This window comes from Frieseomelitta varia, unplaced genomic scaffold (assembly GCF_011392965.1).
Source record: "Frieseomelitta varia isolate USP_RPSP 00005682 unplaced genomic scaffold, Fvar_1.2 scaffold_742, whole genome shotgun sequence".
Classification (NCBI taxonomy): domain Eukaryota; kingdom Metazoa; phylum Arthropoda; class Insecta; order Hymenoptera; family Apidae; genus Frieseomelitta; species Frieseomelitta varia.
The window spans coordinates 279,940-302,844 of record NW_025110526.1 but is presented as its reverse complement, the minus strand read 5'-3'; the positions used below and the strand labels follow the sequence as shown (position 1 = coordinate 302,844).

Below are 22,905 nucleotides of genomic sequence, written 5' to 3'. Positions count from 1 at the left end.
GTAATACCTTTCTAAACCCAAGAGATGCTCATCATCGTGCAGCCTAACCGAAAGAAGCAGAGCACCGAAGAACCTTCGACATCCTACAAACCCGATGACATAATTGACACCGGGCGATGCGAGTCGTTGCAAGTGATTCTTGTCATCCGGCGCGGAGGTCGGCTAGACGCCGGCTACGTAGACGCTACGAGAACACGGTGGTGAAAGAAAGACAGAGGGTGAGCGTGGAAACGCGCAAACGCCAGGCGTCCCGACGTCTCTACCCCGTTGGGGCAGCCACCGAAAACCCCACCCCGTGGCTACGACGTCGGTGCACGCGGGGGCCAACCCCTCTATTCTACCATGCCGACGTCCGCCCCTGGCCTCTGCCTGGCCAGCCCAGGATCGTACTATTACGCCGACGGGGAGCAGCTTCCCTCGCGGCCAACTCGACTGCCGACCTTATCCGCGAACGCGTACGATTTTCCCTCGCGGGGCAAAAAGAGGAGAGGCGTCCCTCTACGGTCGGACGGAAAACTGGCGTCTCTTCCGGCTCGGCTCCGTCGGCCAAGCGAAAAGGCGAGACGCGCGAGAACGTGGCTGCGACACAACGCAAACTCCTGGTGATGATCTGCGACCGGAGGTGATAAGAGTTCGCTCGAGTGCCGGAGAAGATCGGCGAAAGAAAAAGAGAGAGAGAGAGAGAGAGAGAGAGAGAGAGAGAAAGAAGGTTGAAGTGGTCGATGCTGGTTGATCGGTAAAATTGGACGATTGGAGCAAAATTGGGAATGTTGGATGCTGGAGGATGGAGTTACAGTGATCCTCGTGGATTTTGTCGCCGGTTTGTCGTAGAGTCGTGATGGTGTGACGTTAGGGTAGTTTCGTACCACGAGCAAAGATAACACGGAGTGGAGTGGTTTCTTGGACGAGTGGAGTTTCGACTGGAAGCACGTAATTTTGGCAAATGTTTGAATCCCTTATGTCAGTGTGCTTTCCACTTGCGATAGAACTCAGGGACGTTTCTAGCAGATTCCAATTTCACTTCAATTCGCTCCGGATTAATTCCAATGAATGAGACAATCGGCTTTGAACTGACGACTCTGAGAAATTCCACGACACCCGTTTCACGCGGATCAACTTTCCAACGCAGTCCACTTCAATCGTCCAACATTCTACCGGGACTTTCCAACCTCGCGAGTGTCGTCGCGGCCGCTTCCGACGGATCCCGTGAACGACGTCGACGTTCGATCGTGCCTTTCTACGACGTCCCTCGTGCATTATTGTCCACACCGTGCTTGGGAAACGCTTGCGACTCGTGACTCAAGGTCAACGCTGCCAGTCGGATGGAAATAGCCAGCTTCGACGAGTGAATCTCGCGGTGTGGGAACCGAAGCGCTGGCACGGAAAGCGACGGCAGACACCGGCCAGACAGAAGAAGCGTCGAAGACGATCGGTGAAATTCACCGCCGTGTTTACAGCTGATTGAACTAACACTCAGGTAAGATAACGAACGATTCGATAATGAATTGGAGCGTAGAATTAGAATTTGAAGCGTGGTTAGAACGAGGGCCGGTGCGTTGATTTAACGTTCGAGATTGGCAGGATAATTGCGAAGATGCTCGATGCGATTTAAAATGTTTTTATTCAATGAAGGGAACGTAGAGATAATTTGTTTTAATGTATTGAGTTAACGTTAACGCGTAGACGTGCGGTGACTGAGCAAGACAGATGAGATCGTGTCTTCAACGTAAGAATGTTTGTATTTACGAGGTAGCTTACACTTGATTCGTACGCTAGCTTCTGAACTCTTGCAGCATCTATTCTTTTCACCGTGGGAAGAAGTCAATTATTAATTGGCAGAGGCATATTTCTTTTAGTATTTTCATAAAGAATACGCAACGCGCTGAAATCAGAAACAGTTTACCTGGTTAATAACCAGTTGAAGTACGAGAATTTTTCTAAAATCGTTCAATCTTATCATCATTTAAGATCGTTCAACCTAATACGTGCGTGCGTGCGTACGTAGGAATGATCACTTCGCCACCGAACAAAACGCACGCATCCCTGCGATCGATCAATATTAAACGAAAATCCGAAACACGGGAGCACGGCGAGGAGCAAGAACGAAAGAAAAGAAAGGATCGAGAGTGGAACGGTTAACAGTTGTAAATCAAGGTGCACACGTTCGGCCTAATACGTCGGTGACAAGCGGCAGCAAAACGGCGTCACCTTGGTTAGGAACGAGGTGTACGGTGATTCCAGGCGACGTCACCTTCCATTTAACTTACGGAAATCACGTGCGGCCCGCGCTCGTAAAGGACGTTGAGTTATTGTGGCGATCCGCAAGCTTCTACTAATTAGCTCGCGGCCGATTCGAAACCGAGAGAGCCACTGCCCCGGGAGTCATTCATTAACGGGACAGCAGTCACGAATTGTTTTCATTCATCGGTTCTTGCGTGCGCCGCCGCCGAGAAGTGTGCTGAATGAATGCGGGGCCGCTTCTCCACCTTCCTCCTCCACCCGCCGCCTCCTCCTCCTCCTCCTCCTCCTCCTTTTCTTTCTCCGCCGCCTCCAAGAGGTGGAAGAGGAGAAGGAGGAGGCTGCGAGTCCTTTGGCCCATGGCGCCGTCTCTCTCGTCATCGCGACGATGACGCGGAAAAAAAAAAATTTCGTTGCACGTCGCCTGAATTTTCATCCGTGTGAAATCGAGGACGTGTGGCTCGAGCAGCCTCGAGTGTCCATTTGCCAAAATATCAAATACCGATGTCGAAAGCTTCCAGGGAGAAATCGGTGATCCTCGAATCGAAGCGTCATTGTTTTTATTTAGCGACGTTCGCTATCGTACAGTTGTCGTTCGGATCGATTCTCGGATGGGAAAATGGTGTTGAAACTGAAATTTGTAATTGGTACTGGCTTGCTTGAAAAATCCATAACTTAAACACCTACCTTACTATACTTTGTATACTAATTTTAACTAATTGGATAGAGTAATGTGCTTCAACTGTTTTCTAAATCTATTACCATTGAGCAACAAACCATAAGCGGTTGAGTTAGAAAATTATAAATACTCTTGAAAACTCAATCTTGGAACCTGTCGAGAACCAAATACATAGTTCATCAGATTTATACCTACGCAGGAATCATGAAATATATTTTACGATAGTGAGAGGGCACGAACAGCCGATAAATTTGTTCGATTTACCAAAGACCAACCATATTTAACAATTATCAACTAAATCTTCGTTCCAATTAATGAAATTGACTTATCGATGTACCTCGAGGTTCAGCAACAATTGCACGCTAGGCAACGTGAAGAGAAACAATCTGTGTGTTTGTCTCAGAATGCGCCGGTGGTCACGGCGGTTCTTCTCGAGATGCTGAAGGAAGTGGGCTGTGGGAGCAGCACACCCCCACCAGGGGATGGTGCCGTCAGCAATCGGCAGATCGGCACCAGCGAGAACAACAACACCGACGGTGGCCTCGGCTGCGGGGGTTGCGGCAGAGAGATAGCCGAACGGTGGTATCTAAGGGCTGCGGACCGCGCGTGGCACTGTGGCTGCCTTCGTTGCTGCCACTGCCGTGTGCCTCTCGCCGCCGAGTTGACGTGTTTCGCCAGGGACGGCAACATCTACTGCAAAGAGGATTATTATAGGTTGGTAGAAGTAGTCGTAAGAGGATTAGGGCCGGGCAACGCTGAGGGGAGTCTTAGAGAGAGCGTGACCCGGTCGAGCTACCCTCCCGTCCTGCACAATCTTCCTTGCGGATTCTAGCGCTTAGTTGTGCAAGCTTTTGCGTCCTCCTGTGAGTTTCGCCAGCGGACAGAGTGCCTTCTTTTTGCTCCATCGAAATGCACGAAATTCGATCTTTAATTTTGTAAAATATTGGGATTCTTTAATTATAATAGTTCAACACGAGAGTTAATAACGACATGGAACAAGTATGTCAAAGCGTGCGAAGGTGAAAACGATCACATTTCGATCTTGATAGTTAATAGTAATGATCGATAAACTTCCCCAACAGAGTAAATCAATAAATATTAATTTCGAGTCAATAGAAATTGCACGAAATTAAATTAATCATTACTCCTTCTGATTAAATACAATGCGAGTGGAATATTTTGATAATTCGCGTATTGTGGAATGATTTTCTCGTCAAAAGAGTGGAAAACTGGACGGATGTGTTCCGCCTTTGAATCGAACGTTGTATTTAATAATGCTCGAAAGTTTCCTTCGTACTCGCCATTTCGCGTTTCGCGGAAACAAAGCGGATCCAACCATTCATCGTGGCATTTTACGTCGAATTACCGGGATGACGCGGGAAATTAATGCAAGATCCTCGAGCGTCGGTTGCCCCGGGGCCGGCTTCCCGTTTCAGTATTTATTGGGGTATCCGCGAATTTGCATAAGAGCGTCCGCCCCGCTCAAAACTTCGCCCGGACCACACAAAATGTCTACTAATGGCCAACTCTAACCGGTACTTGTCCTAGGAAGGTCTAACCCGATCCTGAAATTCCGCTGCTGTGATACGTTTGCCGCGATAAAATCACGCGGTCACGATTTCCAGCCGCGGTCAGCCTCTTTCCGCCATCCGTTGACAACGCTTCGTTTTTCTTCGCGTGCACCATCGCGTCGTTTCGACTGATCAAATGTACGAGATCTTAGTATGATTTTTAATCTCGAGAAATGTTAGACACGTACGTAACAATCACTCCGATATTACAACGACATGTTGTGTATATAAATGTAACTCGTGGTGCGTTAAATTAGGAATACGAATTAAATATACGATATAAAAATAGACGCTGACTCTGTCTCGAAACAATTCTTCCTAATTTCAAGAGAAGAAAACCTACCGAGCTGTTTCACTCGGCGAGGTTTTCATATACGGAAGATTTTTCCAGCTCGTTGAGCAAAGGACGCAACATTTTTTTCTCCGTGTAAACTCTTGCAATGGTAATTTCGATCGTCGTGCCGCGTACGCCCGGCGCGGCACAGATTAAGATATAAAAATGCAGAGTCTCGACGAATGAAATTAATTACGTTAAACGCGGCCATTGCGACGATGGCAATTAGATGCAGGGAATCTGTTATTGCGTTTTTGCCTATGAAAAACGGGCGTTCTCGTTGAAATTCCGAGTGCAGTTAGCGGACGGCGGCGGTGAAGCACGCGTTGCATAATTTCCCTTCCGTAGTTTCTCAAAAGCGTGAGAATCGTTTCTTCTCCCTCTCTTTCTCTCTCTCTCTCTCTCTCTCTCTCTTCCCCCGCTCGCCGTTCGTTCTTTCCGTTTCGCGTTAAGCGAACTGAAATTGTTAAATTGACGAGAGCTTCGGCCAGAAACCAGCGTTAAATATTCAATTCCTTATGAATTATTCACCGGCGAAGTATTCTCGGCCAGCGGATAACACCGGCGAAACTTCAGCAATGCCTCGGTTTCTATGCATGAATTAATTAACAAACTCTTAGAGGGAAGACTGCTCCTAGAAGTGAATAAAGAATTTACATGATTTCCCAATTTTCCTTCATCGATTTTCAGGGAAGAGCCCGGTTCAATGTTCCCTTTTACGTAATTGGCAGAGTCAAAAATTTCACTTGAAATGGAAGAATCGGCGTAACCGGATCGATCTTTTCCTTGAAAGTAGAGAGAAATACTATTATAGAAATAAGAAAATAAAGTTCGTTAATTTTCGTACTGGTCGAATGAACGAACAAAGCAGACAGACTGCTCTTATTTTAAATAAGAAGAGAGTGTTCCATTGTTGAATAGAGTGCATGTAACAGTCGGGAAATTCAACGATCATTTCTACGCCGTTATCATCGGGCGTCGTCTCCTTGTCATTTTTTTAATGACAGGGAAAAAGGAGGATTAGATTGCAAGCTTCTCTGTAATCACCGTCTAATCAGCGTTGCATAGGTTGCGCAAGCTTCGACGAAACGGAATAATTAAAGGGAACAAAGCGAGTTCAGGTCTGACGAGGAAGATTCTTCAATGCACGCGTCGTTACGACCGGAAAATTGAAACGTTTCTTTCCGTTTCGTTTGGAAAGACAGCCGGAATAACGAAGGTAGCGGCTTTAACCGAAAGCTCCTTTCTACGAACCTCTTTTTCCAGCGAAATGTGATCTCGCGCAAACAAAGCGGCTTGTCAAAGAATTCGAGAAGAATCCTCCACTCGAAGATGAGACTCACGTCTCAAAAGAATCCCCTCATGCATTAGAATATCGTCGAATCGAGTCGAGTGTGCTGCAAAGAGAACGAAAAGTTATTCGACGTGTAAATACCTCTTACACATTTCACGAACGAAATTTTTCGAAACTCTATCTCACCCGGAAACTCCATTCAAAAATTCGCGAAAGGCTACTTAAGGCGATCATCCGCTGAATATTAACTGAACTGAACATCTATTCGAAATGAAACCCTCTCCTTATCGCGCTTGTAATACCGAATCCACGAACGGTCGGCAAAGAGAATACCAAGAGCACGAACCACAGGAATATTCTTCCACCATGAAAATCCTGCGAGATACCTCTTATCTATCCCCGTAGCAAGCCACGAATACAATGACTCAACTATATCCTACCGGTATCTGTCTACCAATCAACCCTCTTAATACGACGGAACCGTTTCGATTCACCGTGTAGCAGAAGCAGCGATCCAAGAGCGTCGTCGTCGCTCGTTCCACCCCCACACCCGCCGAGTTCTCGATCACGCGTTCTTCGTAGAATCCCCCTAATTACAAAATCAACGATCCCGATCGTCGCTCGAATTCATCGATCCTTACCTCTGTTGGCCGTTCGCGCGCGCACGTGACCTCCCGTTGTTCGTGACCATCGGCTCGAACCAAAATCGGAGAACAATGAAGCGCCCGTTTCCCCTCCGTCCTTCGTCTTCTGGTTACGTTTTTCTTCCACTAATACACCATAACGTCCGCGAAGGGAGAGTGGTCGGCCGGCGAGGGGGATTCAGAGAGGGTGGCAAAGGGCGACAGAGGGGAGGGGACAGGGTTTCCTCGGCGAGGCTCTCATATCGGTTGTCGACGATCGAGGCCGAAGTTACAGTTTTCGAAGCGCGAAAACCAAATAGAGAGACAAAGGGGTTGGCCTGGATATGGATCGTTGCATATTGCATGGGAGCCGGGCAGCCTGTATTCTTCTCTAACGAACCGGCGGCTCGGAGTTTCAGCCCGCGGGGAACACCGGCCCACGGTCGTGTTCCACCCTCGTCTGGAATCTCGGAAACTCGAGGATCGCCGCGACGCCGCGACGAGGATAGAGGACGTGGGCTCACGGGCGCGAGCAGGTTGTAGGAATCTTTCGATATATATTTCTTTCTGGCATGCGATATGTTGTCGAGACATTTGGGAATTGGCGATTGGTTGCTAATCGTGTTTTATTTTCTATAATAACGCGATGCAATGGAATCGCCGTGCTTTCTGTAGAATTTAAAAGTCGAGTCAGTAACTTCTTTCACGTTATCTCTGTGGTAAGTTAACTTAACTCGAATTTTCCATAATGACGTGCAATGGAATTTGGAGTCGCTATACTTTCTGTAAAATTTAAAGGTCGAATCAAAATTTTTTAGTTTTCAAACATTCTCACGGATCACTGTAACTCGAATCTAAAAATAATTATTTGTGCGTAGTTGTTAGTATAGTTTGTATACTGAAAATTGTCGTAACAGCGTTCACGAGTGGACGCTCGAGACTGTAGTCTGACCAGGCACGGATATTACTCTACTTCACTGCGGATGGAAATACGATCTACGCTGGAAGTTCCTCGATCGAGAAAGTTAGAAAAAATTGAAAAAAATTACATTAATTGCACATTACTGTTTCGAAACAATTCGACTATAAAAATTTGTGATCAACATAGTGTGCGCAATGTCCTGATTTGTTTATTCGTCCATGTGTACCGGATTCAACTTGTTGTGTGTAAAAGTGATACAATAACGGTGGCAATGTCGAAAATAAAAGTAAATGTGCGAGACAATTGCGTTAATATTGAAAATAACACGGAGAATATTCATGTGCAACTATAAAATATTACGAGATATCACAAACTCGAGATAAACATACCGAATAGGATTCTAAACAATTCTAAACAATGAATATTTAATATTGCAAGCACACTGCTCGCAACAGAATCGTTGTATGAACAGCGAAAAAAACAATAATCCACTTTTGCTGTCGAAATTCAACAAAATTATCCTTTCCTACATTGTTACTACGAAATATCATATATTTTTTGTTGTTAAATGATCACATTTGTTTTTCAAAGCGACTCAAACCGATATGAAAGACTTTCAAGATCCTTCTATCCTTCGTTGAAGTCACGCTCCAATTTTCGTCATATCGTTCGAACGAATGATAGAAGCATCTTAAAAATCTTTCATATCGGGTTGAGTCACTTTGAAAAACGTTTCTTGCAGCACCGTGAAATATAATTTCAATTTCAGCAATTACATTGACTTCTGCGTGGAATGATACAAAGCGGAGGCGATATTACTAGATATTTTTGTTTACAGAGTTTCATACTTTATACAACTATAGAAGTGGGAACTTGGAGGCTCGTGTTACTTTATAACACTATACTGTTTGAACATATATATGTTCAATGACCGTCATTGGATTAAAAAAAAAAAAAAAGAACAGTACGTGAAAGGGAAATATTCGTGATTTTCGTTGGCAGGTTGTTCGCCGTTTCGAGATGTTCGCGATGTCGAGCGGGCATCTCCGCGTCGGAGCTGGTGATGCGCGCCAGGGACTTGGTTTACCACGTGGCCTGTTTTACGTGCGCCTCGTGCGGCACCCCGCTGAACAAGGGCGATCATTTCGGGCAGAGGGATGGCCTGGTCTACTGTAGGTGAGAAACACGAGCCCGAATTACCATCCTCCAAAGGCCGTCTCTTTGTTATCAACGAGTTTGATGACGAGAGTGACAGAAACACGAGGCGCGTCGACGTAGGACACTTATTATCGTTACACTGCTCACCTAATGACAGCCCTCAGGCGTGGGTGAATCCGGTTTTTTCAATTCTCAGAAACAGGATCGAAAACGAGAGAAAATGAGAGAGAGGGAGAGAGAGAGAAAGAGCGAGAGAAAGAGAGAAAGAGAGAAAGAGAGAGGGAGAGAGAGAGAGTCGAGCTCGACGCGCGCTCTCGTAAAGAGAAAGACGTCGCGGTGCCGCTTGCCGCCTCGCGAGATCGACTCGATCGTCGCTCTCGCAGACTTATCAAGCTTGCTGCTCGCGCGTGTGCAATGCGTATCGATCCGTATGTTCGCGATCGATCACTGAGGGATTCGCACGAATAATGCTTGCAATTAGCAGGAGGCTCGTTTAAGGAGACGTTTGATATAGAGGCAATGATTTGCAACGTGATCCCTCCAGAGATTATTATTGCTATTGTGTCCATCTATTGTGCGTGGAATTTGATTGTCGTGTAAGTGGCGCGAGATTCGAAAATTTTTAAATGATCAATGGTAGAGAAAATTTCAAGGAAGAGAAGTCGCGTTTACTTGAAAATTGCTTATTGACTACCACATTGAAGAGAATTAATATAAAATATACGTTCGTTTCCAAAAGACCAATTTAGTAAAAAAAAGTCACTGCTAAAGAAAACATGTTTGAGATAGAGACCACAGTTTCCTCTTCGAGATTCGAAAAATTATTCAAGTTTAATTATTGATCGAGTCAAGCCATGAAAGGATCAATGATAAAAAAAAACGCTGGACTCGGATCGGGGCGGGAAGCGGCCTGGCCGTTCGTCTATCTCCCCTCGCGAGCGTGATCGCGATCGCGCGTTCATCGAACTCGGAGGATAACACAGGGTCGCCACTGAAATACTCGACAGCAAGGTTCACGAATGACGAGCTGGTCGGTCCCAAGACCTCACTACGAGTTGCTGTGCTGCGCTGGGGATTACGGGAGCGCAGCCAGCAATATCGAGGACATCGGCTCGCCAGGAGTGTCGCCGCTTCCGGCTTATTACAGCGCCGCGGAGCAGAGCCCGATTACCTCGTCCGGTACCGTGCAGAAGGGTCGTCCCAGAAAGAGGAAGCTGTCGGAAGTCACTGGATCCGACTTGCCTGTCACCATGAGGCTGGCCGCTGGTGCTCTTGGTGAGTTACGTCTTTACTCTTCTTTCTCAACATTTTTCCCATTCGTATACTCTTTCTCGATTGTAAATCTTTCGCTACAAACTGAATTTATTGCATCCCTATTTGATACCTGTGTAGGCAAGACCAGTTATTAACTGTGATTTTTATTTATTACTATTGACATAAATTTGCATTCGTACGTTGAATTTGATAGAACTCACAATCAGTTTATATCAGCTTCATTTAATTGAACTAAATTTTCTATTTTTAAAATTTTCATGAATCTATATTTGATTAAACGAGCTCCTGTTGATTGAATCCAATTATTCGAATTTCTATTATATATTGTATATTATAACTACTGAATTTAAAAAAAGTAAAGTAAATTTAAAAAGTAAAAAGAATTGAATTCTATTATATATTATATTATCTATTGTATATTATACATTATAAATCATTAGCAGAGAATCAGTGGAATCTAATTAATTTAAATTACTTGTATCCCGACGAATACATATAAACGGAGTTCTATTGCACTGGGTTTGTTTTGAACATTACGTGCAGTCTCGAAAATTTCTTATAAACGCACAAACATTCGTAGTCTATTTGTTCGGATAACACTGACTGACGAATTATTTAATAGCATAACTTTTAGTAATATTTTTTCCTTAGATTTGAAAGAACGAGCTACATGTTTCAAATTTCCTCGAACGAAAAAGATCAATAATTTCTTGTTCTAAAAAAAAAATGTCCAATTAAGCAATGGAATATTACTTAATCTGGACGAGCTTCGTCTTTGAAAAAACGAACGGCGAATACTCGCGAATACATCGATCCCCGAATACGATCGAAAGGAGGCGATGTCCGCGGCATCGTGCGCCGCGGATCGATTAATCGCGCGGCCGATGCGGAGCAGAGAGAAATAGGCAAGGGACGAAGAAAAACGTCGGCCTCGGGGCCTTTTGTTCCACCCGTCGTACAGTCGAAACAATAAAGAATTCACAAGAATCCAGTCTCGGCTGGACTGGCGGCCCGTGGACGCAAATACGTGTAATTGGCAGTGGTGAAACAACGCGAGAACGTAAGAGAGGGATGGAAGGGGGTTGCCAGAGGGATAATTGGGCCGGATGGTAAACGGGGGTGTGCTTTCAAACGTAGGTCTTAAAACCATGGGAACACGTGGTACTCTCGTTCGTGATCTCGCTTCTGTCCTTCGTCTCTCTTTCCCGCTCTTTCTTCCTTCTCTTCAATGTATGCACACGCGCGAAGCTCTTTCGCTCTTTCTCTCAATCGAAACCCACCTCTAGCCACCAGAGTGTGCCTCTCCCTTTCTCTTTTTCTCTACTCTCCATCCCTCGAATCGAGCAGGCCGGGCAAGTTGCATTATTTGCCTCGAGCAATGAGTATAATGGCTGGTTCCTTCGGTGTGCAAACATTTGCCAGAGGCTTTCGAGGATCGCGGACCGCGAATCAGCCGGAGATTGTTCGCGCTCGCCTCGTTAGGGGCGTGTTCCCTCATCGACACACGCGGAATTCTTCGGCGAAATTTCCACCGGCTGTCTCTAATTGATCCGTGGGTCCGAGCGTGCGAGCGGCATCGCGCTCTTTGTCCAGCGTGTCGGACATGTGCCAGCCGGTCGAACGGTTTTCCTTTTTGAGAAGCGACCGAACAAACAACCAGCCCCTCGTTCGCGACCGTGTCCTCGCATTTGGTTCGTCGTGGCTGCTTCCAATTGGACTCGATGCTTAAATTGGCCTGCTCGATACGCCGGAAGACGTTTCGCTGGCCCCTTTCGATGACGAGAACGAAGAATTATGCGATTAAACGAAAGACGAAGACTCACGGATGCTCGGTTTGTAGATGCTAAATGGATGTAGTTATTCTGTCTACATATGTTACGTGTAAACTTTCAAATTCGCACAGAGTGATCTTCTCGGAGCAATATTCAAGTGCAATTTAACATGCACAGTATCTTTTATAGATGGAAGACAAACCTCCTCTTTTGAAGAGCTTCGAAAATTCAATTTCTCGTAAATATATATTAGCTTAAATATCCCCGAGTCTACCGATAAATGTCAGCTATCGCGCGACAGAGATTCGAGCAAACGTCCGAAACCTAAACAAACTATAAATTTCACATTTTAAATGTATACTGAAGAACCTCGCGAAGAACTGACTGTTCAAAGATCGTAAAAACCTCGACGACAAAGAAACATTAATTATTTTCAAGCGCTTCCCATTTGGAATTCCTCGCCTTCGCTGTATTGCGCCGCGCGAGGGTTAACTCACGGAGACGTTTACTACCCCCGGAAGCGAGATCGCGCGTGCACGATCTCCCGAAAATCACCACGGTGGTAAATTCGCTTAATGTCCCCGGTTGGAACAGGCTCGTTTGTCGGGGCGACAACAACGTTTTCGCTCGCGGTATCCCCGCGTCTCGTTTGTTTCAACGATGTTTACGACGTTACCGAGGCCTCGCCGCCGTCCACCCGGTGGATTTTATAATCGACGCGCGATCACTTTCGGGGGAATCACTTTCGGGCTACCGGGGGCCACCGGAATTTACGATCAACGGCCATAAAATCGGCCATGAAGCGTCCGGCTTGAGCGACGCGCAGCCTTGAACGGGGTGGGAACCGGCCGACTGGTTCGCGTTTTATTGTCTTTATATATAATTGGGACACTTTTTGCAGACACGGTTCGCCGGCTCCCTCGAACTATTCCGTCTGGACGTCGGCAGGCGCGTTCGATGAATCGTTGGAATTGCGGCCGCGATAAGACCGTCGTTTCTCCGCCGCTGAGAATACCATCGTCGTCCGCGGTTACGGTTCTTGCGACGCTGAAAAATTCGCCTTCCCCCCCGCCCCCTCTCCCACCCTTCGGGGATGATCGTTTCACTCTGTCCAACAGGCAGAGCTCGGTCATTTCGCCGAGTGTATTTCCTGCAGGTTTCGTGCGTTTTTCTTCCACCATGGAACGTCTTCGAGAGGTTTATTCAGAACGATTTGGCAATCGTTTTTTGGAGGAAGTCGAGGGGATGAAGCTCACGTTGTGGAAGCAGATTGTGTGTGTATTCGTGCATTTGTGGGAAACTTTTCTACCTATCTACGTACAAAATGAACTGATATTACAAATCATAGAACCTAGGACGTGAAATGATACAAATTTCTTTCGTTCCAGTCAAATGTTAACAGGTTCGTTGCTACTTATTATCTAACAATAAGTAACGCTACCGATGCTACTGCAACATCTTTCTTCATTTTTATTACATTCCGAGCAAATTACTTAAAAAGACTAAAAACAACTGCAACATATATGTTCGAACGAGTACTTCAAGTATACTATCCACTGCCACGTTTTGCATCAGGCCTAAACCTTAAATTAAATTTTTTCTCTTCAACGATGCTAACTTCTTCCACTGACCCAACGACAACGGGACTTGGAAATTTCACCAAACGCTGGAAGAGGAGTTAACACGGGCGTTGGTACGAAACGATTTCACCGTTCGTCGATGGATTCGAGCGCGAGGCACGCCGCGCCGGTCGCGCGAACCGAGAAAAGGCTAGGCCCCGCGGACAGTGACAGATGGGTATCGGTGGCGAGATGCATCGATTGGCCGATCTGGCAGGAAAAGAATGCTGCCGTGGCCAATACGTGGCCGCAGCCAGCAGAATGGCCGGCGGAACACTGTAATGCCGCCTGCGTGAGTTTCTTGCCGATTCGAAGACGGCCCTCGCTCGTCCACCATCAGTGTGCCATCCGCGTGATTTCGGCCTCTAGCCCGGACCTGACAAATTGTAATCTCATTCTTGAGCCACGAAAATCGTCCACCGATCTTCGTCTCTCCTCTGTTCCTCAGGGTCTCAGACCCTTCTGTTCTCTCTCTCTCTCTCTCTCTCTCTCTCTCTCTCTCTCTCTCTCTCCTCCCATCACACGTAGGGAGACTCGTAGGCTTGGGAACCAGGCCAGTTCGATGAAAAAACTTGCGTATTCCTTTTGCAGGGTCCGCTCGCTCGCGTTTATTGATAGAGCTGGTACTGAGGAAAGCGATCCGTTTGGGAATCGAACTCAAACTTGGCAAGAAACTCTACGCGCTTTTCTATGGTTTTTTCCCGGTGGAGGATAGAATGAATGGTCGGAGGAAAATTGGATTTTTTGAGTGAACGTCGGTTGAGTGGTAACGAGAGTTGTTTTTGCAGAGGGTGATCCGAGTCAGAGCGTAGAATATTTTACAGAACTTTTGTCTTTCGTTGTTTTATTTCTTCGGTATGGATATCTGCATTTTATCGTTCTAGTTCCTATATTGTGTCAGCCAAGCCAATCGAGTCAGTCAAATCAATCTTATTAATTGTATTCAGATACTGGACTGACTGTGCCGTAATTTATGTCAGTTACCACCATCTCTGTTTCTTGAATCCAGAACAAATATTAAAGCAAAGTTATCTTCATCGCCGCCTGACTCAGAAAATCCACAAGTAAAAGAGTATCTCGTAATTCCGGTTTTAATCTTTTTCACGAACAATCTTCATATATTTTACTACACGTTGCCACTATCTCGCTTTATTTTATCGAACCCGCATCTCGAACTAACCCAAAAACCAACCCAGACCAGGAACGTGGGAAGTTATTGCTTCATCGTGAACCAACTCGCGCAAAACCACTTCCGACCGAGTTTTACATTCGACCCACCGCCAACATTCGCTCTCGCGTACACGCGGACTCGGGATCCTCCTTCTCCTCCCCCTTCTCAACAAGAAATTCCCCAAAGTATCAAACGGATCCACGTCGGATTGCGCCAGATTTTTCCAAGCGGACGACGCCAAGACACACACGCGCCAAGGGAGAAAAATCGGTGTCGTTCACCCCAGCGAACAAAACGAATTCCATCGCCGGTGTGGCCGTTCGCGAGTGCGGTTCTTCTCTTTTCTGGATCGCGAGCCAGAGCGCGGTGAACAGCCCGTCGCGTTCGTAGGGAATGGAAGTTCGGGACAATAAACAGTAATGGCGGATACGTGCTCGGGGATTTACTTCTGGTCGGGTGTTTCTCCTCCTCTCTACCTTCCCCCCCTCCCCCCCTCGACCGCCCCTTGTGCCGCGCGGCTGTCCACGAGAAACCCTGTCGCCTGGAACCCGTTCTTTCTCCCCGATTGAATTCAATGGTTACCCTCGTCGTCTTATTTATTGGATGCGTTCCTTCGCTCCGCCGGCGCGCAACAACTGCAACTTGCAACGGCAGTGAACGGTTGCACACCGATGTCGTCCCTCTTTCGAATGCTCTCCTCGCTGCTTTTATCCACGACCACGACCACGCTCGCCTCGGCTCGCTTACGTGCGCGGAAATTCGTTTCACGTGCACGCTGCACGTACGTCGACGGCTTTCCGTGGATATGGGGTGCAGGAGGGAATGGAAGCGGAGGGGGAGGGCAAGGGAACGAAGATCGATCGCTCGATCCATCGGGAGATTCAGCGAACCGCGCTGACCACGAGATGGACGACAGTGTTTCGGCCAGTTTTGAGGCAGGGTCGGCGAAGTTTGGTTTACAGACGAAACGGCTCTATATCGAGCAGTTGATATTAGGACTGTTTTCACGAACGGACAGTATTTTGGAAATTCCAAGAAATTGGTAAAAATTAGTATGAAATTTAGTACTTTTGGTACTATTAGAATTGCATTTTATAGCCACCGTTAGATCCGATTCATGGAACGTGACACTTGCAGTCGATAGAGATGTTCGAGGTTCTGCTTTCAGAGATCTAATTTTGACCTTCATCAATGGCGAGCAATCATCTTCAAAAGAAAAAAAGAAAAAAGAAAAAAGAAAATGGCCCTTCTTTAAGATCGTTGTTCACGATTGTCGCCAAAACAGAAGAACAAATCGTTCGATGGATGGGACAGATAGTTGCCTAGTATCGATTGATGGATCACGAGCATTCGGTAACGATCAGAGCGGAATCTTCTCATTTAGCATCGACCGTTCTGTGTATCGTTCGATCGACGTTTACCTTCTTTCCAGCTGCTGTCCAATCTTCTTACGTCAAACACGACTGAACTATTGGTTAATTTCGTTGAATTCAAGCGTCTCTTTTTATTGTCAGATCTTCATCTACGCTTCAGTCCACGTTAAATTTTCATCTTGTCGTCGTTTCAAAACCTTGTTAATTGGTTACTCTGCCTTATATTTCTTTTCAAGCTCCCTGAGAACAACTATCATGGAATTTAATAGTTTCTAAATTTCAAGCTGTTCCAGATTCAACGTTCAATTGTAGATATACGTTGAAGATACAATTGCACATATATCGAGATTGAAATATCGAGTGAAGGAGGATAATTTGATTGCAGAGCTGCTTCACCCGACCGAACTGTCCTCGTCCATGGAGTCTTTGGCGGCGTACGAAGCGTCTGTCGGTTCACCCGGGCCGGTGCATCAGAGCCAGCGAACGAAGCGGATGAGAACGAGCTTCAAGCACCATCAGTTGCGGACGATGAAGAATTATTTTGCTATAAATCAGAATCCCGACGCGAAGGACCTCAAGCAACTGGCGCAGAAGACGGGACTCTCGAAGAGGGTGCTTCAGGTAGGAAATAAATTTCAGTCTCGTTTCGACAACAGTACGAAAGATAATTAGCAAATATAATATTTTGTTTTATTTCATTCGAAGTAAAAAGTATGACTTTCGTACTTTATGCAATAAAGATGCTGGCAGCATCTAGTCGGAATTTACATTACGGGATAATCTATGTAATAATTGATTTTCCTTTCGACATTTCCCTCGTACACAGCCGAGATAAATATTATTGCCCTCTCAAAACAGAGACAAACACATTTGAGATATTTTTCAAATGACAAATATAATTGTTTCGGAGATAATTGAGTTTATAGATTAAAACGAAACACCCTACATATACACATATAACCATTTCTAGTAAAAGAGTGGAATATCGTGTTTGAAACAGAGTTTCCAAAGAAATCCAGTGTAACGAGATGACCAACACGGAAAGTGAACCAGATCATTACAGTATCTAATGATCGAATTTTCATTTGTTATTACACTTTTCCATCGTTCAACCTTCTACCATCCTTTCCTATTTATTCTATATATGCTCTATCTACACTATCTATTCTATATATTTTCTATCTATACTCTACATGCGTCAGCAAAAAAAAGAAAAAANAAAATTCATTAGTTATTTACGAACAAAAAAAAAAAAAAAAACAAAAAAACGAAAAAGATGAACGACGATTGCTCGAAGAACGAAAAACATGTGTTCTTTAAACGCGTTGCATCACTTTGTCTTTTCCCATCGGCTGTTGAACTCGCGTACACTTAAAGCGTCGGACTTAGCGGGTAAGTTTGTTAAAAAAAAGAAAAATACGCGCATACGTGTGCGAAATTCAAAACCGGGAAGCTTCATTCCACCAGCGGGGTCGCTGTTGCCTGGCGATGCAATTTAACCCTTGAGTACGATCTTCCACGTGAATCAAGCCGAAGAAGAAGGAAAAAGAAAAAAAAAAAAAAACCCGCGAGTTGAACCGCGCGAGTCTTTCCTCGTACGCTTACGCGCCGGTGCAACAATCTCTTTTTAGGATTCTTACTAATCGCCGCTACGCACAGAAGAGAAAGCAATATATGTATATATATATATATATATGATAGAACTACTGTATGAAATACTTAGAAACTCACCACGGGGGCTACTGAAGCTTCCACGGATTGGGACGTGCTTGAGAGTTAAATCGAGTCGCTTCGAACGCTGGTCGCGCCAGAGTCTCGGATTATTACAATCGATTGGCAATTCCAACGTAGTTAGAAAGAAAGAAAGAAAAAAAGAAAAGAACGTTTCCAAAAAAACAAAATGATTCCACTTAGATTCCGAAACGCTTGCACGACCGTTGCGTTCGTCTTCGATACGTTTTAGGACGAAATTTCGTTGAGTTTCTCTTTCGCTGAACAACGAGGGGCGTGAGTTCGGGGGGCGCCCTCGTTCATCGTCGACGCGCGACGGAACGAAACGAAACGATTAGGTTAGGATAGAATCCCCACCCCCGAACACACAAAGGCTTTCTAGTTTTCTCGGGGCTCTCTCTGAAGCAGCAAAAATGAAAAAAAAGAAGAACGAGTCGCGCGTCTTTTGTATTAAAAAAAAAATAATAAAAAAATAAAAAAAGAAGAAAAATACAGTGAGACATGTACAGAAACAAAAAAAAAAAAAAAAAAGTAAATAGGATTAGAATGAATGTGGAGCAGGAGTGTAAATATTGGATCGTCGCGTTTCGATTCTCGGACGCCGCGTATTACGAATATAGTGTTTGCATTTATTATAAATTCTATGTAACAAAAAAAAAAAAAAAAAAAAAAAAAGAAAAAGAAAAAAAATGCAAAACAAGAAGGAAAGGAAGAACGAGCCCTGAGCACTGATTCTCGGTTCGCGCAGGTCTGGTTCCAAAACGCTCGCGCGAAATGGCGACGAAACATGATGAGGCAGGAGGGCAACACGACGACGAGCAACGTGGGGTGTCCAGGCACGCCCGTGCCGTCGAACACGGCCGGCTCGCCGAACGTAGGACCGGCGGCCAGCATCCTAGGCGACAGCAACAGCATGCCGTCGACCTCGATGGAGGAGCTGCACGCTCTTCATCACCTACATTCCGGCGTTTCCTCTCAGGTCTCGTTCTCCGATCTTTACTGACGACGGCTTGAGATGGAGGAAGACAGCTACAGCAGCCTTTCCAGCCATCTTGGATGAAGGATATTGGCCGCGTCTTCCTTTTCGAATCGATTTCCTCGGCGCCCGTTTTCTCAGAGGATAAAGCGTGGACTTTCCTACCCTCTCCCCCTCCCCGCCGCAATCGGCTTAATTTTCTTCCCCTATTCTTGCTCGAGAGTTTCGACCAGTTGATTGTTGACCAACGTTTGACATCGTTGGGCGACGTTTCGGTTCGAGAAAAAAAAAAAAAAAGTAAGAAAAAAATAATAAAACGTAGAAGACCGCGTTTCCGTTGAGTAGTCCTTTGAATGGCGCGAGAATCGAATTCTAGGCGAATTCTAGGGACTCCTAGGGACGCTGAATCCTTCGACGAATTTCCCGGTGAGTAATAAATCCGAGAGCGTGTTGCTTCCCCGTGTTGTTTTCGAATGACTTAGATCGCCGCGGTCATTTGTCCGATAAGGAGAATTAATGATTTCGATTAAACCGGCTCGTTAGAAAGCCACGTTTCTTAATTAATAAGCGACACGCGGCCAATGAAGACGTTTACAATCGCTAATGGCTTGCAAACGATCCGTTCCTACAGAGGCTTGTCAAATCCCCGCAATTATCGCATTCGTTCAAGCAAAACCGACTATTAAACGCCTCTCGAGCGATTATACTTCAGCAACAATCTGCAAACGTCAATTACACGTAACAAGAACAAACGACCGTTCATCGATCACCAGCCACGATTTACGTGGCCGAGCCACGCTAAAAACCGATCGGCCAATCCATCAACCACCCGTACGTACAAGGTTGCATAAAACGAATCGAGCCAAGCATCTTCCAGATCTACGCTGTTATCGATTTCTACGTCGATCTCTACTCCATCGATCGAGACACACGGTTGGTCTACCGAGTTGTAACTCACCGGGAAACGGTCAAGGTTCGCCGATAATGGCAGATCGACGCGGCGCCAACAGCGTTTTTAGGCTGAAACGGTTTATGTTTAAGCGATCAGTGATAATAATCATAGTTCCATGCACATCCGATTTACCAAAGGTACTAGGCGATAGTTTGTCTCGCTAGCGAGAGCGCGAGTCGGGTTTCGACGTCGACGGTCGAGGTGGCATAGGTGGGTAGATTCGTCGAAATAAGGGGGAAGAAACGATCCTGTCCTACGGTGATAAAACTGTCCCGTGTCTTCTTGGATCGTGAGACTAAGAAGAGTTCCGACAGAATGGGCGTATCCCACCCTTCTCCACCGTGTAATTATATTACACCGCCGGATTGTTTCGTTTGTTTCAACTGGTCCGGGTTTTTAAAGCTTCAGATCGATTTCGCAGTAGCGATTCTTGTTCCGGTTGATTATTATTTATTTACATTTTCTTCTTCGGCGTGTAAAGAAACGGCGACACGAATTTGAATAGAATATTTCTAATTACAAACGAAACTGCTGTGTTGAATTTGATGGAAGAATATTTCTCATTTGTATGCTCGAGTCATTGAGAATATATTTAAAATAACTATTGGTCGATCGATCGACTGATGAGTCGTCTACGTGTCATTTTCGATAGCTCGAAAATCGAGGCGTGTTTCGAGTCTGAAGTTATTTCGACGTATCTCGGTGTTTCTTCTCCGTGGCACCGTAGCCCGACATCGCGCGCTGCTTCACTCCTCCTTTTTAGCCGAGAACCGTGTCACGACGACACTTTTTGATAATGGCGATTTACGGGCTAGAGAATCGCGAACGAACGAACGAACGACAGGTGTGGTAAAACGGCGTTCCTCTCCTCGTGCCAAAAACGTACGTACATAACGAGTAGCTAAGATACGAGTTCTTTTTGTACGGTGCCGATCGAGTCCGAGGTATTTGCGCGATTGTTCAAATAAAACGATCATTCCTCTTTTCGTTCCAATTCGTATCTCGAATAAGCGCGAGATCTTATCGTATTTTGCAATTTATTGCTTGTCTGTCATTGTAAAAAAAAAAAAAAAAAAAATGAAGAAGCCGAAAGAAGAAGAAACGAAGGAATTCTTCATCCGATCAAAAATGGTGGATCTTTGGACTCGATCGACACGGAATACACTCATTCGACCATTGACGACACGGTATATATATTATAGACGATGAAAATTAGCGGACAGATCGCAAAAGTTTTTAGCCAAACGTTAAGCAACGTAGCAGAAGGCTTGGGAATATCCTGAGCGCGACCATCGACAAAGTGTAGCAAAGTGATGGACGCCAAGAAGAAAAAAAGAAAGAAAGAAAGAAACAGTACCAAAACGAAAAGAAAAAAAAAAAAAAATCGACGCGAACTTTTCGACTGCGTGACACACGCGTGCGTTGAGGTTCTGACGTGACGTCAAGAAAAAAGAGAAAATTAAAAAAAAAAAAAAACGAGAGAATAGAAACGAGGATTCCTATGACGAGAAGATGAGATTTATTTGTAACGATCGAGAACTTATAATTTTTATATATATACGTCGTAAAATTAGAAGATGATATTTATCGACTGCAAGCGACGAGAAACGATCGTCCCGATGGTATTCTAAATCCCGCGATTCCTCTCGCCGACGTGAAAATTCCCCATCATTCCTTGCCCCGCGGACAACATCTCGTCAATTATCGCGATCGATGCGGTTTTTCTTACTCCTTTCCAGATTTTGGGACGCAGCAAATCCCAGGATCAGAGGCAGCCTCGACACGTCGAGTCGAGAATAGTCTGCATAGCCGGCAAAGTGGCGGGCAGTCGCATGTTAGGCATGTGTAGCATAGCGATGATTTAATGTACGTCAGCGTCTTAAAAATCGAAACAAGAAAAATAAACCATACACACGATGCGCGCGCGCGTATAGACACGCGCGCGCGCGCACACGCACAAACAGATACACGGGCGAACCAATTACGTAAAACTGTATAGATGAAATTAATGTGCAGCATTCGAGTGCGAGTATTATCGTATAATAAATAGTTACGTACATCTGGACTTTGAAAATGCTATCGTTCATTTCGCGTTTCATACCATTTACCGTTGTTTCATTTCTCCTATTTGGAATACATTTGCCTCGTTGTTGTTGCCAAATTTTCATTTCAATATAATTTCATACCCAGAATTTATTACAAACAATTGCATGCGATCTATTTGAAAATTATCTACCTTCATGTAAATGTTGAAAATTTACCACTTTCCTAGCAATCCAACTTGAATTAAATGAAAGAAAAATAGTCATCGAATTCACGAGAGAAAAATGTGGACCCACGGAGTTACCAAAATCATCCCCAATCGGAGGAGCAAACGATTCCACGAGTCTCGTTCCGTTCTTAATTGAATCGCAAATTAAGCCTCTATCCCTGACCAAAAAGAGACCTCGAGGCCCAAAGCTGGAGACGCGGCCCCCACAAAGTTGGTCATCGAACGTACGAGTAATATCCAACCACAGCGCCATGAAATGTGATTTTTATTCGCGTTACGCGTCTTTCATGTCCCAGCCGAAAGGATCTCCGCTCGAATTCCCCAGCACCGATAACTATGTTCCTTCGAAATATCAATAACCACGCAACGAGATACCCACCCCACGATTCTGTAACCTCGCTAAAACGGTTTGCATTTCCGCCACACACACACACACACACACACACACACACACACACACACACACACACACACACACACACACACACACACACATACACGCACAAGCCAGTCGCAGCGGGATCTGGCCATGGCGGAGAGCAAGTGCGAGTTCTAATTAGCATCAAATTAGGTATTTAAGGATTTCGCGTTCGTGTGTGAACGAATTGAGGAGAACGAAAGAGGGTGTGAGAGCGGGAGAAGGCTGAAAGTGGAGGAGAAAAGGGATTCGACGTTCAAAGGAAAAGAAGAAGAAGAAGAGGAAGATGCTGCGGCGGAGAAGGCGGTGGAAGAGGAGGAAGGTCGAAGGCGGAAGAAAAAGAAGAGGAAGGTCTCCTACTTAGGGATTATACCAACATAGGGACCTCTCGTGTAAATTGTAGGCCCCGGAGTCGTATAAGTGCAGCGTGCTGCATATACGACGTATACATATATTTCGTCGGCGCTCATATAAGTTAATTTTCAATCTATATGCGGACTCTCGGATGGCGCGCGGCGACTCATCAA

General features: G+C 45.4%; 1 protein-coding gene across 1 annotated transcript; it reads left to right on the top strand.

The window, feature by feature from the left end:
• Positions 1-329: 329 nt before the first annotated feature.
• On the top strand, positions 330-21,753 carry LOC122535605 (LIM/homeobox protein Lhx9-like). Its single transcript, XM_043667288.1, has 6 exons — positions 330-1,477; positions 3,321-3,631; positions 8,664-8,837; positions 9,862-10,094; positions 16,415-16,650; positions 18,509-21,753. The coding sequence occupies exons 2-6, from the start codon at positions 3,354-3,356 to the stop codon at positions 18,761-18,763; spliced, it is 1,176 nt and encodes a 391-aa protein (XP_043523223.1). The 5' UTR covers positions 330-1,477; positions 3,321-3,353; the 3' UTR covers positions 18,764-21,753.
• Positions 21,754-22,905: the final 1,152 nt, after the last annotated feature.

Coding starts and splice junctions, on each gene's coding strand:
- LOC122535605 (XM_043667288.1), top strand. CDS start 3,354: ATGCTGAAGGAAGTGGGCTGTGGGAGCAGCACACCCCCACCAGGGGAT. Junction 3,632..8,663: donor TGCAAAGAGGATTATTATAG/GTTGGTAGAAGT, acceptor TTTCGTTGGCAG/GTTGTTCGCCGTTTCGAGAT. Junction 10,095..16,414: donor GCTGGCCGCTGGTGCTCTTG/GTGAGTTACGTC, acceptor ATTTGATTGCAG/AGCTGCTTCACCCGACCGAA.